General features: G+C 36.1%; 2 protein-coding genes across 3 annotated transcripts; both read left to right on the top strand.

Annotated features, from left to right (window-relative positions):
• The first annotated feature begins 1933 nt into the window (after positions 1–1933).
• Positions 1934–4108, top strand: LOC119189014 (tetra-peptide repeat homeobox protein 1-like). The gene is made up of 2 exons (XM_037437587.1): positions 1934–1972; positions 2647–4108. Exons 1-2 carry the CDS (start codon positions 1955–1957, stop codon positions 3523–3525), a joined length of 897 nt encoding a protein of 298 aa, XP_037293484.1. The 5' UTR covers positions 1934–1954; the 3' UTR covers positions 3526–4108.
• A 2904-nt stretch (positions 4109–7012) lies between these two features.
• On the top strand, positions 7013–13073 carry LOC115447199. 2 transcript variants are annotated; one of them, XM_030174182.2, is made up of 5 exons: positions 7013–7100; positions 9276–9370; positions 10230–10403; positions 11327–11480; positions 12245–13073. In XM_030174182.2, exons 1-5 carry the CDS (start codon positions 7091–7093, stop codon positions 12361–12363), a joined length of 552 nt encoding a protein of 183 aa, XP_030030042.1. In that variant the 5' UTR covers positions 7013–7090; the 3' UTR covers positions 12364–13073. The 2 variants fall into 2 exon arrangements, with proteins under 2 accessions (XP_030030042.1, XP_037293317.1); XM_037437420.1 differs by lacking the exon at positions 7013–7100 and adding an exon at positions 7168–7195.
• Positions 13074–13367: the final 294 nt, after the last annotated feature.

Below are 13367 nucleotides of genomic sequence, written 5' to 3'. Positions count from 1 at the left end.
AAACGCAGCATTAAAAATTTGTCGGTTTTAAATAAGGAATCTGATTTTTTACGTGTAAGTAATACATTATGCTTACACGGTAACCGACATCCTGTAGAGAGTTCACAGAACTTCTTATTATCTATTTAAGTCATATTTTTTTTATTATTTCTTATGTTTACGCGAATGTTGGATATTAAAACGTTGTACGGATTTTATCAGTCCGTTCAGTATTTGTGATATCATCATTTTTTTTCCAATTGTTTGAAGTTATTCCGGTATAGTATTAGATTTCATCTTCTTATTTTTATACCACCACTTCATTCATACGTTTATTTTACATTGAGACCGTTGAATTTCATATCCAGTTGTAGGACGTCATAAAGTTGTAAATATTAATGAATGTTAACTGAAATTGTAATACATTTGTATTTTTATTCATAAATTCGAAATTCCATTAACAATAATCTTTTACATAAAGAGAATTTAATTACACCTATTTCCAGGGTTGCCACAAGTTTCGTAAGCTCAGTAAACAATCCAGCCGGAGTTACATAACCCGTCGGATACTCGGTTACGTGTAGGTCTAGACCAGATCTAATCTAGTTTACCTAGCTATGCCCTATCGAGTCTGATACTCGATGCTGACAAATTATGCCTGTGTGGCACGCTGCATATTATATAGAGTTGTTAAAACAAACATTATGACTGCCTCGGTGATGTAGTTGTACTGCATGCGCGGTACGGCAGCGCTCTGAGGTCCTGGGTTCGAATCCCGGGTCGGGCAAAGTGATATTTGGGTTTTTCTGCTCAATATTAGCCCAGAGTCTGGAATTTGTGCCCGATATGGCGATAGGCTCGCCCCCTATCACATCCTGGGACGGAACACACTCGGCGAAAAGTGGGTGCCCTGATTGCGCCTCTGCATACCCTTTCGGGGATAAATGCGTGACGATGTGTGTATGTGTATTATGTTTGAAGTGGCAGAACGTGTATTACATCTGTTCTACAGTAAAAATCGACTAAGCTACGAATATAATTGTCTACAGAAGACGCGAAGTAATAGAATAGAAGTTTCGTTTTATATATTGACAGAGATTTCCGGGAACCTCCAACATCCCCTCCCTTTTTGATTGCTAAGCTTTTAAGGTTGGCGGCAGATCCAGGGTTCTTTTGAAAATGTGGGTAATGTGGTTCATGAAATACATTTGACATTAGTTAGCCCATTAATTCGTTTGCTGGACTGTACTAAAGATACTAAACTTATTATTGGGAAGTATTTTTTTATTGCTTTGAATGACGAGACGAGCTTGCCGTTCGCCTGATGATAAGCGATACGACGGCCCATAAACAGTAGAAATACCATCCAACACCAATGTGTTGCAATATAACCCAATAATACTTTGTAATTCAATAATTACAAAGTATTATTGGGTATTCCACTGCCCTCGTCATCCTGAGATATGAGATTTTAATTCTTATTATGTCCAGTAGATACACTGGCTACAAGTAAATTCCAAAGATAAAGTTGTTACCACACGGTAGTCTCTGCATGGCGGTAGGTGTCTCTATTACCTCCTATTACGGCAAATGGATATTTTAATCGACACATATTTCATGACCCAGACAGACCTCGTATGTCCACTGTAAATTAACTATAATCTCACAGAGCTGTGACATTTGGGCAATTTTCTGTTTTAAAGATATCTCTTATATGATATATGAACATACATCATTAAAATATATTTTAAATTGTAGAGTCTATTAGTATGTATAATTGATTATCGACCTTTTCAACAGTACCTAACGATCTATAGATTTTTTTTGTAACAACTCTATATAGATATCTCGAGCACGGGTGCAAAGTAAGTACAATTCCGGCCGCCATGCCACACGTGTCAATATAAATACCTTATACTTTTGCACACAGCATCACTTTCTTCCACCTCTCTACATAGATAGGTCGCTTGAGAAAATGTTACGGATTGCATACGTGAGTCATTCATTTAATAATGGGAAATTAAATCTAATTTGAGTTCCTGATTGAGTTAATTTCCTTTAAATGAGGAATTGTGTTTAATTAGTTTAAAAATATTATCATGGAGAAAAATATGCTATCATGGAAAATTACGTCAAAGATCTGAAATGAAACTAAGAGTTGCTTTAGTAAAAGTTTTGTAGTATTATAGTGTTTCTCGGCAACAAGTGGACAGCATATGCATGATGTCTAATTGTACTTTTTGTTATTTTCTCAGATTGATAGCAAACGCGTATATTATTTCCCCAAACGTAGAATATTACTACTGCATTTAGAATTGCGGGTATATGGTGAATTTTAAAGGTTAAATTGAGCATTATTCAGTCTTTTAACATGCAGTTATTTCAGAGCTAACACGCACAAACAAAACATTTTTTTTTATTTCTCTATAGTTTGGTGTTAATAAGCGTTATTATTCGGTAAGGTCCGCCGTATTTTGAAAATAAAAATGAAATACCGCATGACGCTACCAAATTAATAATTACTGTCCTATTCCTAGGGGATAAATACAAAATTTAGTCTACGTTACGAAATCCGTAGGCGTTTAGAAAGTAGATAAACAACTAGATCTCGTTTCTATTTTCTTGTTTAATGTAAAACTTGTCTATATCAGTTATTTTACATTCCAGATCTTGCTGTTTCTATGCGGCTGTAACGCTTCGGGCTCTGAGCAAAAGAAGCGATCGTTCGGCCATGACGTCATCGCGTCTGGTATTGGTCATGGTGTCATCACATCAGTTGGTGTGGGTCATGGCGTAGCGTCAGCGATAGGTGGCCATGGAGTGATCGCGTCAGGTGGGGGTGGTTCAGGCGTTATCGTATCTGGTGGGCTTGGTTCTGCAGCTGGTGGACCAGTCGCTGTCGCTTCATCATCAGGAGTCTACAACGGAGTGCCCTCACAACACACTATCGAAGAGTATCACAACAACATTGCCATACCGGTGCCACAACCGGTACCCGTGCCAGTATCAAGACCGGTACCCTATCCAGTACGAGTAGCAGTACCTTATGATGCCCCACGCGCAGTGCCAGTATCAGTACCTCACCCAGTACCTCATATAATAACGCGTCCAGTCCCTGTTCCTGTTAATAGACCTGTCCCGATTCCGGTAGCTCAGCCAGTACCTGTTACAGTTACTCAAGGAGTAGGAATACCGGTACCCGCGCCATACGCTGTTGGGGTACCTGCTCCGGTCCCGGTTGCGGTACCTCAAGCCGTACCAGTTCCGGTAACTGTTGTCGGCCCGGGTGTAGCAGTCGGCGGAGGAGGCGGTGGTGCTGTTGGGATAATTAGCGGCGGGGGATTAGGTACCGGCGGGATAGTTGGAGTCGGAGGATTGGGAGGCGGAGTGATTAGCTCTGGGGGGATTGGCGGAGGAGTAATTGGTAGCGGTGGAGTTATAGGTAGTTCAGGCCACACAGGGGCTATTGTATCTCATTCATCGATCGCCAGTAGTTATGGCCACACTGCGGTAGGCCACGGTCATCACATTGAGCATCCATGGTGATTCTTATTTTAGTTTATTGTCTTACGATGGTACAACTACAGGTTATCGGGTAGAGGTGATGGTTTAATTTAATTTACAATTTAATTCAGGATATTATTACGAAGTAGTATTGTAATTAATGGTTACGAAGTTTGAAATTTGGGGGTATTATTTATAGGACGTAATTCATTTTAGCATGTTCACTTTTTATATTGAATATTTATCAATATAGAAAAGTTGGGTTAGGTTAGGTTGTAAAATGCCATTTTTTATCTTTTTCTAAGCCCACCGAATTTGTCGACTAAAGAATTTTGTTCATTGAATATTTCTTTTGATTTTATTGTATAAGCCACAACATTTTTGGATTAAATTAATTATTGCATCCTTATAGTTAAACTTAATGTACAAAATTGTAATATAAATAATTTTAGTTTCATAATAATATCTTGCCAAATGTATATACTTAAGAATAGTTAATACTATTAGTGGCAACTGTATCCGCCATTGTATATTGGATAAATATGTTTAACATAGTTGATACAATATAACTATTATTCAAAGGTGCTCACATAATTGTACCAGTACAATAGCTTATAATAAATCAATATTGTACACAACCAAATAAAATAATATAGTTGGTATTTGTATTTTTTTTTTCTAGAAATTTGAGATTATTCTGTATACGAATGAAACGAAACAAATATTACGCCTTCATCCTTGAAGGTGTAGCAAGAGGTGCAACTAAGACACTGATGCTTTTGCTGGTGGTAAGATATCTTTTATATCCGCCCGGATAGCGACCACCGTACACAAGCCCCATGGCATCCTTTTCATTGAAGAGAAGGTTAGGCGTGGGCATTTTTATTTTAGGCTGCAGGGTGGTGTTGCAATAATATTTAGCGAACTCGGCTCTATGACATTAGATCTTAAGTGTCATAATATCCATTGGCTTCAATGTTCCCTAATCCATCAGTACAATTAATATTTCCAACTCCACCCTATCTTTCTATTTGATTAATTTCGTTGCGGGATAAAGACAAATTGGTGTTCCCTGAGACTCGCCAAGCTTCACTGCTCGGTGTCATAAAATGCCATTGCTGATCTTGGCTTACAGGAGTTATAGTGGTGTGATGGCGGGAAAGTCTCTCTAATTCACAGTGTTTGCATAATATTACTTGGTGATAGAAACAGACTGTAAACCAGAAGGTTATGACTAAATCTCAGATTATTTTTATTGACTTATCAGACACCTGTATTATGTATACAGATTTAAACACGTGTGGTAGATAAGATATCAATGATTCGAAAAACATGCGAATTTCAGCATCAGCTACTACCTTCCTGAACGATAGTAGAAGTAATACCATAAGCGTAATGATAAGAGAATACGGATTTCTATACATGATGAGTGCCAAGGTTGCTAGGACTTTATCAGATAAAATGCTTTGTAGACTAGGAAGTAATGTTCAAAATTCGCTTAGTGGCAGCGGGGTCTTAAGTTTTAATCTAAGGTATACACTTAGGCAGTGGCGAAGGGTGAAGTTTTTCGAAAAGGAACCCAATACAAAATATACTTAAGTACTAATATGTATTAATGAGGTTTGCAGATCGTCTAATGATACATTTTACGTTAATTACAAAGGGAAGCCGGCAGGAATCGAGTTATATGAACCCTTAGCCATTGCACTTTGGATTTCCTAACTTGTCCTAGGCTGGGTGTTCTAATGGGTGATGGAGTCAAGCAGGTGGTTGGACGCAAATACTAATCCAAATCCTTAGTAGAACGCATTTGGAAAATGTAAGGCCCAGCTCATGTTGGAGTGGGACATGGGTAAGTAGAAAAAGAATATTGACCACGAAAAACAAAAACATAGCAATATCAGTATATTCGTTAGGGAACTACAATCTACAGACATACAAATACACTGACAAGAAGATCCATACCTTAAATTTTTAACACCTGTTTTTTACCGTTGGGAGTTAGAAAAAGAATAAAAAATATACATGATATACTCGCCTTCCATCCTGGCATGACAAAGTTATTAATATTGGTACGATATTAATAACCTTTAAACGGTTGATCGATTGCACAATTTGAACCTGTCATCGATCGCCAATATTTTGATTCGCTGGTCTGTAGTAGTAATGCTGATTGCGAAATGATTCTTCGAAATGAGTCATCTGCCGATGCAGGTGCTTGTGATCAATAGCATAATGATGGGATAGTCCTTCGGTCGTAAAATATCGATAATTTATTACTAGCATAAAATAAATCACAAATAGTTTTATAGAATCATGACTTCGGCATAACATTTCGCCAAGCTTATCCGCCCCGTGGTGTGATAGGTGATGACCTATCACGGATACAAATTATATCGTGCTTTGTTTTAGTATCTACTACAAATAGTGTTGATAAAACAATTACACCACGTTTGCGGTAACATTGCATATCATTATGCACCGATTTTTTGCCATTCAGTTCGCTCACGGTTTTATTCACACGGTTAAATACCTATATTGTCTAGTCTCTATATTTGCAAGAGCTATAAGTACGATGGATCCCGTACCATAAGTATTAACACACACATGCACACTTTCTCGAAGCGGTAAAGTCCAACTGATGCACTCCTATTTCGCCGTGCGTACTCCGTCCTATGATGTGATAAATAAATACAAGACTTCGGGCTGATACTGAGTACAAATACTAAATATTATCAGATCCCTACCGCACCGTAGCGTAACGTAGTAGCATACCGTAATGCATCGCCACTGAGTATGAACTTATATTTTTGTATTTTTAAAGTAGATGATAGATATATAAGTTTAATTCATCTTTATTGCCTTCATAGTTTAATAAGCGTTTAAGGGCTGTAGATTGGAAAACTATGGGTTTAATCTCCAAATGGGACGTCACTGTGTTTTTAACGCGATTTGGTCAAACTGCATCATCCCCGCAAGGTTGGCGTCTGGTAAAAACTAAGCTAAAATCACAGTAATTAGAGGTATTGATCATGTTCTCACAATTTGTAGTTGTTTTCCTCGACTTTAAATGTACATAATTTCTGATAACTAATTACTTGTTTACGATAAGGATAAAGCTAAGTAGAAGATCGAGTCTACTGTTAAAATTGTTAAGTTAAATTATTATTGAAAAATAATAGATTCCATTTATTTAAAACTTTATAGTTAAATGTCTGTGATTTTGGAAAATTTAAGAAGTGACTATTGAATCAATATGATTTTTTAATTTATTACGCTGAATCGAATTGTTAAGCTTCCTTCGTCTTCTGCTAGCTGTCTTATACGCCGGCAAATATAACTCTCAAAACTGGACTAAAAGTACAGCGTCATTTTATAACCACTAAAATAAAACAAACAATTATAAAATTCCTTCTTTCTAAATCATTAAAACGGACAGGTCTTAAAACAAACGAAAACAAACTCATAATCAGGATTATCGGACATTATCATTAACTCTAATTTATATTTACGATAAAAGATTATTTTTATCGGAATGATATCGTATCAGTCCACATTCGGTTTCGGAAGAGACACTACAATTATTAAGTGAGAGATTCGTGCAAAAATGTATTCAAGTGAGTTATTTAATTCGGATAACTAATAAAAATGACATAAAATTTCTACCATGGATTGTTTTGTTAATATCAGAGATCTCGGATGCACGATGCAGGTATCGCCGCAATGTTTGTAGCTGCCATTGGTTTTGTACTATATTGTGTTTATGGAAGGACATTGTAGTATTATTATTTTGTTTTATGGGACCTAATGTATATAGTCTGTTGTGTGTTCGGTCTTCTCCCCAAATGAATGCCACGAGGCACACAGTTCAGTGTGTATACTCGTGGTTATAAAACAGTGAGATTTAAGAGGGCCCGTGAACATTTCCCCTCCGACTATCCTAAGAAGTTCCCAAAAAATGCCTAATGTTTCTGGAAGACTAGTGTAATATAGTGTCAGACAGTAAAAAATATTTCAAAATTCGTCGGATATTTTTGTTTAAAAGCAGTCGAGACTGTTTCCATGAAACGATAAAAAAATGTTTTGACCACTGAATTCTTGATTCGTTATCTATGAGTAATAGGTGAGTTTTCTAGAATCAGAAAGAAGGTAAACAGCGGTTGACTATCACTCGTGTTAATTTATATATTGAATATAAAATAGGTGAGTTCATTCGTGATAAAATAGTAACATTACTCCGCGTTAAGGACTTTTTTTAATCATGTTTATGATAATTTTCACTTTCTTCCTTATACAAATGAAGAGTTAAAAAAGCAATTTTTTATTAATTTCCTATTAAGTTTAGAGAAAAATCCTTAATTACTTGTAAAGAATAAACGTGGCACTCATTACTTAAAATAATTCGTATATGTTTGCACTGGACATGTCATTACAAAAGATAATATTTTGAAGGAAATAAAGCCTTGATAAGATAGTCCATCCAGAGGTGACTAACCATTTATTTAGTGTGCAACTTTTTAAAATCGAAACAGTGAAATATTATTTTACTAATGTAAAGAACTTTTATGTGGTGTTTGATTTTATAATACTTTGCATTTTTTTTTATACGGGGATGTGACGCCACTGGACCTGATGGTAAATGGAGTGGGGTCTAATAGAATGTCGACTGACGAGAGATGATTGCTCTTCGACAGTCGACACAATTATACTAGCCTGTGCGAACCGGATATACACAGGCTGATCCCGGAATGCGACACAAACGTGGGCTACTACGGCGGGTTTTGACACCTTGTTTACGGTCGTCGCTATCCGGGCGGATATAAAATATATCCTAGCACTATCATCATCATCGATAAAAAACTTAAAAAGGGTAAAAGTTAATATTGAACAATCAAAAACGTAAGAACACTTTTTTCTCCATTATCTTGCGAGAAATTTGTAATATTGTGCCAATGGTTCACAACTTCTGCCTTGGACTATGACCACATAGTGTCAGTATAATCTCAGATGTTTGAAAACAGCATAAATCTTAGATAATGAAACCTGCATAATGCACTGCCTTATGAAGGTTATCATACTGAGGTCATTTCTTTTTTCACATTTTTTTATCTAAGCGTGCACCTTTCTCTGACAATACCAAAATATAGTCAATGTGATCCATAGGTAATGTACAGCCTGACCAGAAAAATAAAAAACCCTCGCCATGTTGTGGTAAAATTAATTTTTATCCTTAATTTAGAATTTGTGGTAGCAATTGCCTGCATTGTAAGTTTTACTTCAAAGTCAAGGTAATTTATGAATTTCTCACAAATAATAGGTAGCAAATATTGGACACTCATTTACTTCTTAGGAACACTAATTTGTTTCAATAATATTGTTTCCGATTTTAATTCACGTAATTATATGGAGTCGATGTTTCACGACTTGTAGCGCCCTCTTGTATTGACAAGTGAAAACGTTAAATAAAAAGTAGCGCTCCCAAAGGTTTTTTATTTTTATGGTCAGGCTATAGTTTTGTATCATAAATATAAAATATCAATAATCATATAATAATATATTAATAATAATAACATAAATTTAAAAAATCAATGCAGTACTCAGTAGTTACTTAGAATTTTCTGTTTCCGTGAGTATTATGTTTGTGTATTTGTATTACCTATATGTGAGAGGCTTAATCTACTTTTTACTCAAGAAAAGACTTCTCTTAGCGAAGGGGCACCCAGAAGCTAGTTTCCTACATACCAATCTACATACTGACTGTTATTAAACTACCGTCATTTGTTATATTTCAGAATTCCCGTTGTCCATGGAAAACATTCCTCGACAGAAGGGTTTCGCCTGTTTGTCGTTAAAGTTCGGATGCATATTTTCAGCGCTAATTATAATTGTAAGTAATCAGTTATCTACTATAAATCTTGGGGCTTATTCTCTTTGCCACACGTAACAGGCGTGTAACGCACCGGCTCGCGTTTAAGACAAAAAAAATCGCATACTTCTGTATGATATTCTTAATTCTTACCATTGGACGCTAATTTCTTTTCAATTAATTAATTAAAAATAACCTAACACGTACGCGTTACGAGTTTACACTGTCATAGAGGATAAGGGCCTTGAAGTATTTCGTGATAATTCAACACGATTTTAATATGCTTGTCAGTTTGGTAAACGAAGATATATTTTGATAGTATCATTTACGTAATTTAACTGGTAAGATGTTGCCGAATATATAATTTTATTTTTCATGCTGGTATTATTCGACAAATACATTTTCTCTTTAGTCAACATTTTTGGTGCCTGAATAGGTATGACGCAATTTGTGTTGCTAAGTAGCAGTGTGAACACACTTTTATTGTATGGATCGAAAGATCAAGGCCGTTTGCTGGGAGGGCCTTAAATTTAAGCAAATTTGACTGGCCTACAGTACAGACCTAATATATTAGGTGGCCTTTAAAAGCTAGTTCTGTGTTATAGTTCACATAATACTGTTTATGCTGAGATGGCCACCTTATCTTTGGACTTTTCTTATAATCCTATATATTCCGCAACAATAAATTAATCTTTCTTTCGAGACAAGTAAACATACGTTGCCTTTTTTATCGCGTAAGTATACAAACGAGCAATCGGTCTGCCTGATGGAAAGCGGCACTCATCGCCAAAAGACTCATGTAATACCAGAGGCGTTTCCTAGCCGCTGCCAATCGACCTAATTTTTCTTCGCCCTATTAATGGAGTAGGTATTGTTACAGCTGTACTCAGTCCTCGCGCTAGCGCAATGTACAGCAACTCTTGGAGGATTGACGCCCACCCTCACAACGGAGGACTGGGAGGGCATGGCCACGTACGGCATGATCATCGCGGTCATCATCACCCACTGCGTCACTTTGTTCCTCACTGCAGTTATGCTCGCTGGAACTTTGAGGGTGAGTTATGCTCGCTGGAACTTTGAGGTGCTGAAACTTTGTTTTCATTAAACATTTTAAAGGTGTTAATAAAAGAGTACACATGGTCTTTTAATTGCGGCGCCAAATCAATGGACTAAGCACCAGTGCAGACATGCATGTTGGTGTTGTCCCGCACTGGCGTTTGACCACACGATGCGAGTGAGTGAGACAGTGTTCAGGAAATACTTTAGTTACACCCAAAACACAACTATTACGCGAACCCCAGTCAGTGTGTTAAGAGGAACTATTTTGGAATGTATGTTTGAAACAATAAATTAAAGACAAGAGATAAACGGTTGCATGGATCAAACATAGACCTAGGGTAAACAGCTGAATTGCCAATTAGTATAAATGCATATTAACACGTTTAAATTGGTTGAAGCTATTGCAAACAAATCGGCTGTTGATTAGTTTATTTCATTAATTTAGTAATTTGGTTGCAGCAACAGTTAGTTACATAGTAATTTTACGAACACAAAATATTAACAGCTCGTTAATGGCTGCTTGTAGAGTTATTCCAGTAGAACTGTTGTAAGAGTCTGTGGCTGTTAGGTTTTTGTACTTTTAAAGTGTTACCCCCTTATTCATAGACGTTATTTATCTCAGGACGTAGCATTGTTGTGATAACAAGTCTGTTTCTCAGCTTTGTTTATCTGGTAGTTTGCTGTTTGTTCAGCTTTGTTTCTCTGACAGCCAACTAGATTCAAGTTGTATCTCAATATTAGCCAATCACAACGGCCCTATGTCTACGTACTACGAAGGCTATCATGCCGTCAGCACTGAGAAACAGATTTGTTATCACAGCAATGCTCTGTCCTTAGATATATAACGTCTATGAATAAGGGGTTAGTCTATAAACCTAATTTTTATTGTTTATTAATGATTTTCCATGCTATCTCCAGGAGAAGCCGTACCTGATGCGGCCCTGGTTGATCTGGACATCAGTTCAAGTGACCGCCTACATCCTCATGTTCGTCTTCTGGACCACCATGAACATGATTAATCAGATGGCTGACGGTTCGCTGCTGTTTTACGTCATAGACTTTTTGGGACTTTGTAAGTATTTCAAGCAAACAAGCCGGCATAATTATGTCGACTGACAAGGAGTAATCAACTCTCTCCAGTTAACACTCTTTCTTGACTTACTATCAAGTTCAGGGTTACTTTGCCGTGGACATATAAAAAAGAGTGTGCAGTAAAATATACATTTCAGTTATTCACATGAGACCAAAACGTAAATTCGTGGGTTTAATTATCTTATTCTTTGTGAATTTATCGTTCGCTTTAACGGTGAAGGAAAACATCGTGAGGAAACCTGCACATCTGAGAAGTTCCTCTATAGGAATTTCGAAGGTGTGTGAAGTCTACCAATCCGCACTAGGCCAGCGTGGTGGACTAAGGCCTAATCCCTCTCAGTAGTAGAGGAGGCCCGTGCTCAGCAGTGGGCAAGTATATAATACAGGGCTGATATTATTATTATTATAATTATCTTGCCTGTTCGCTCGGCGTTTGATAAACAAATGAAATCGTTTTGACGAGATCTTAGCATGCATAAGGCAACTTTGTAGCCTGGATAATGCAGGAGATTCTTTTTGGAAAAGGACTTATCAGCACAGAGTTCCATAACAATAGATTGAGTTATATGATACTAATATCTAATATGTACCTTATTGTAATAAATAAAATACGATTAGTAATAATTGTTAGTTATAATGTAAGAGACAGTTACAAAAGAAGAAGTAATTTTGAAAGACCATATTCAAGTATGAAGTTTGGTTTCACAAAATTTATGTTTACATTCCAATATACCAAATTTCCAGTGTTCCGGTTTTACATGTTGATGCTGGTGGCGAGCTACTATAAGGAGTTGGAGGAAGACCACGAGTACGGCGAGCGGCTCAAGGCCGAGGAGAACGATCAGTGGTACAACTCCGCCTGATCACCACAATTTGGATATTCATGGCAAAGCTTAGGGTTTTGGGGGGAGTATATGTATCTTGAAGCGCTCCTCGTTTCCTTAAGGTCTATTGCTATGATTTTCCCTCGTGTCCTTGTGAAGCTATGACTATAATCAAGGTCAGAAAATGCAAGAAGTAACATAAATAAATGTATCCTAGACATATTTTGTTGTGCAATATGAATGAAGAAATTGGATAGTTTTATGGTGTTGTCTATAGAGTTGAAAATATTATATGAATGGAGCTAAATTATTTTGTGGGTTTATGGTTGAAAATGGCTTGGCAGTAATGAAACAATTCATTACCAGCATTAATTAGCGAAGTGAATAAAAATATGCTGCAGTAATTGAAAAAAAAAAAAAAATTGTACCATTTAGCCACATTATTTATCGCGTATACCTAACTACTGTACTATATACTCAATATTACCATATTACCGACAAACATTATTAATCAGTTTTGAACTGATCATTGTTTTGGTCCTTTAAACTTTACCTCAAATAAAAGTAGAGAACACAATTATTAGTTTAAACCTAGATAGAAAATGTCATATGCCAAAGCCGTTCTTATTATGTATAGTTAAAGGGTTCAAATGCCCACTAGTCGTTAATCGTTCAAATGTTTTGTAAATATATTTTAATGTGTAATAATGTAAAATATTAAATAAACTTTATATTGCTAAATTAAACAATTTATTTGGTATAAATTTTGTAACATTTTATAAAATACTTTTTTATTTAAGTTTAAATATTTACAATAACCTTATGTTCTATATTTAAATCTTAATATTTAAGACACCCAACGTTTAATACGCGATTCGGAAATATAAAATTGTACCTTAAATTTTAAAATGAAATATAGACAATTATAATTTGAGACTATTGAAAAGTATATAAAAAATAAAATAAGAAGCTTTCTTTGTATATTCTATAAAAATATTTTTAAAAGACCTTTTATAACCCTATTAAAAATAATATTTGACACG

The sequence above is a fragment of the Manduca sexta genome, chromosome 11 (genome assembly GCF_014839805.1).
Source record: "Manduca sexta isolate Smith_Timp_Sample1 chromosome 11, JHU_Msex_v1.0, whole genome shotgun sequence".
In the NCBI taxonomy this organism is placed as follows: domain Eukaryota; kingdom Metazoa; phylum Arthropoda; class Insecta; order Lepidoptera; family Sphingidae; genus Manduca; species Manduca sexta.
Note: the sequence above shows the minus strand (reverse complement) of the source record. Positions and strands in the feature narration are given on the sequence as shown.

What these genes read in the sequence shown, in the direction of transcription:
- LOC115447199 (XM_037437420.1), top strand. An exon ending in TTTCAGCGCTAATTATAATT is followed by an intron (nt 9,371 to 10,229) that starts GTAAGTAATCAG and finishes GTATTGTTACAG; the next exon opens with CTGTACTCAGTCCTCGCGCT. An exon ending in CATAGACTTTTTGGGACTTT is followed by an intron (nt 11,481 to 12,244) that starts GTAAGTATTTCA and finishes CCAAATTTCCAG; the next exon opens with TGTTCCGGTTTTACATGTTG.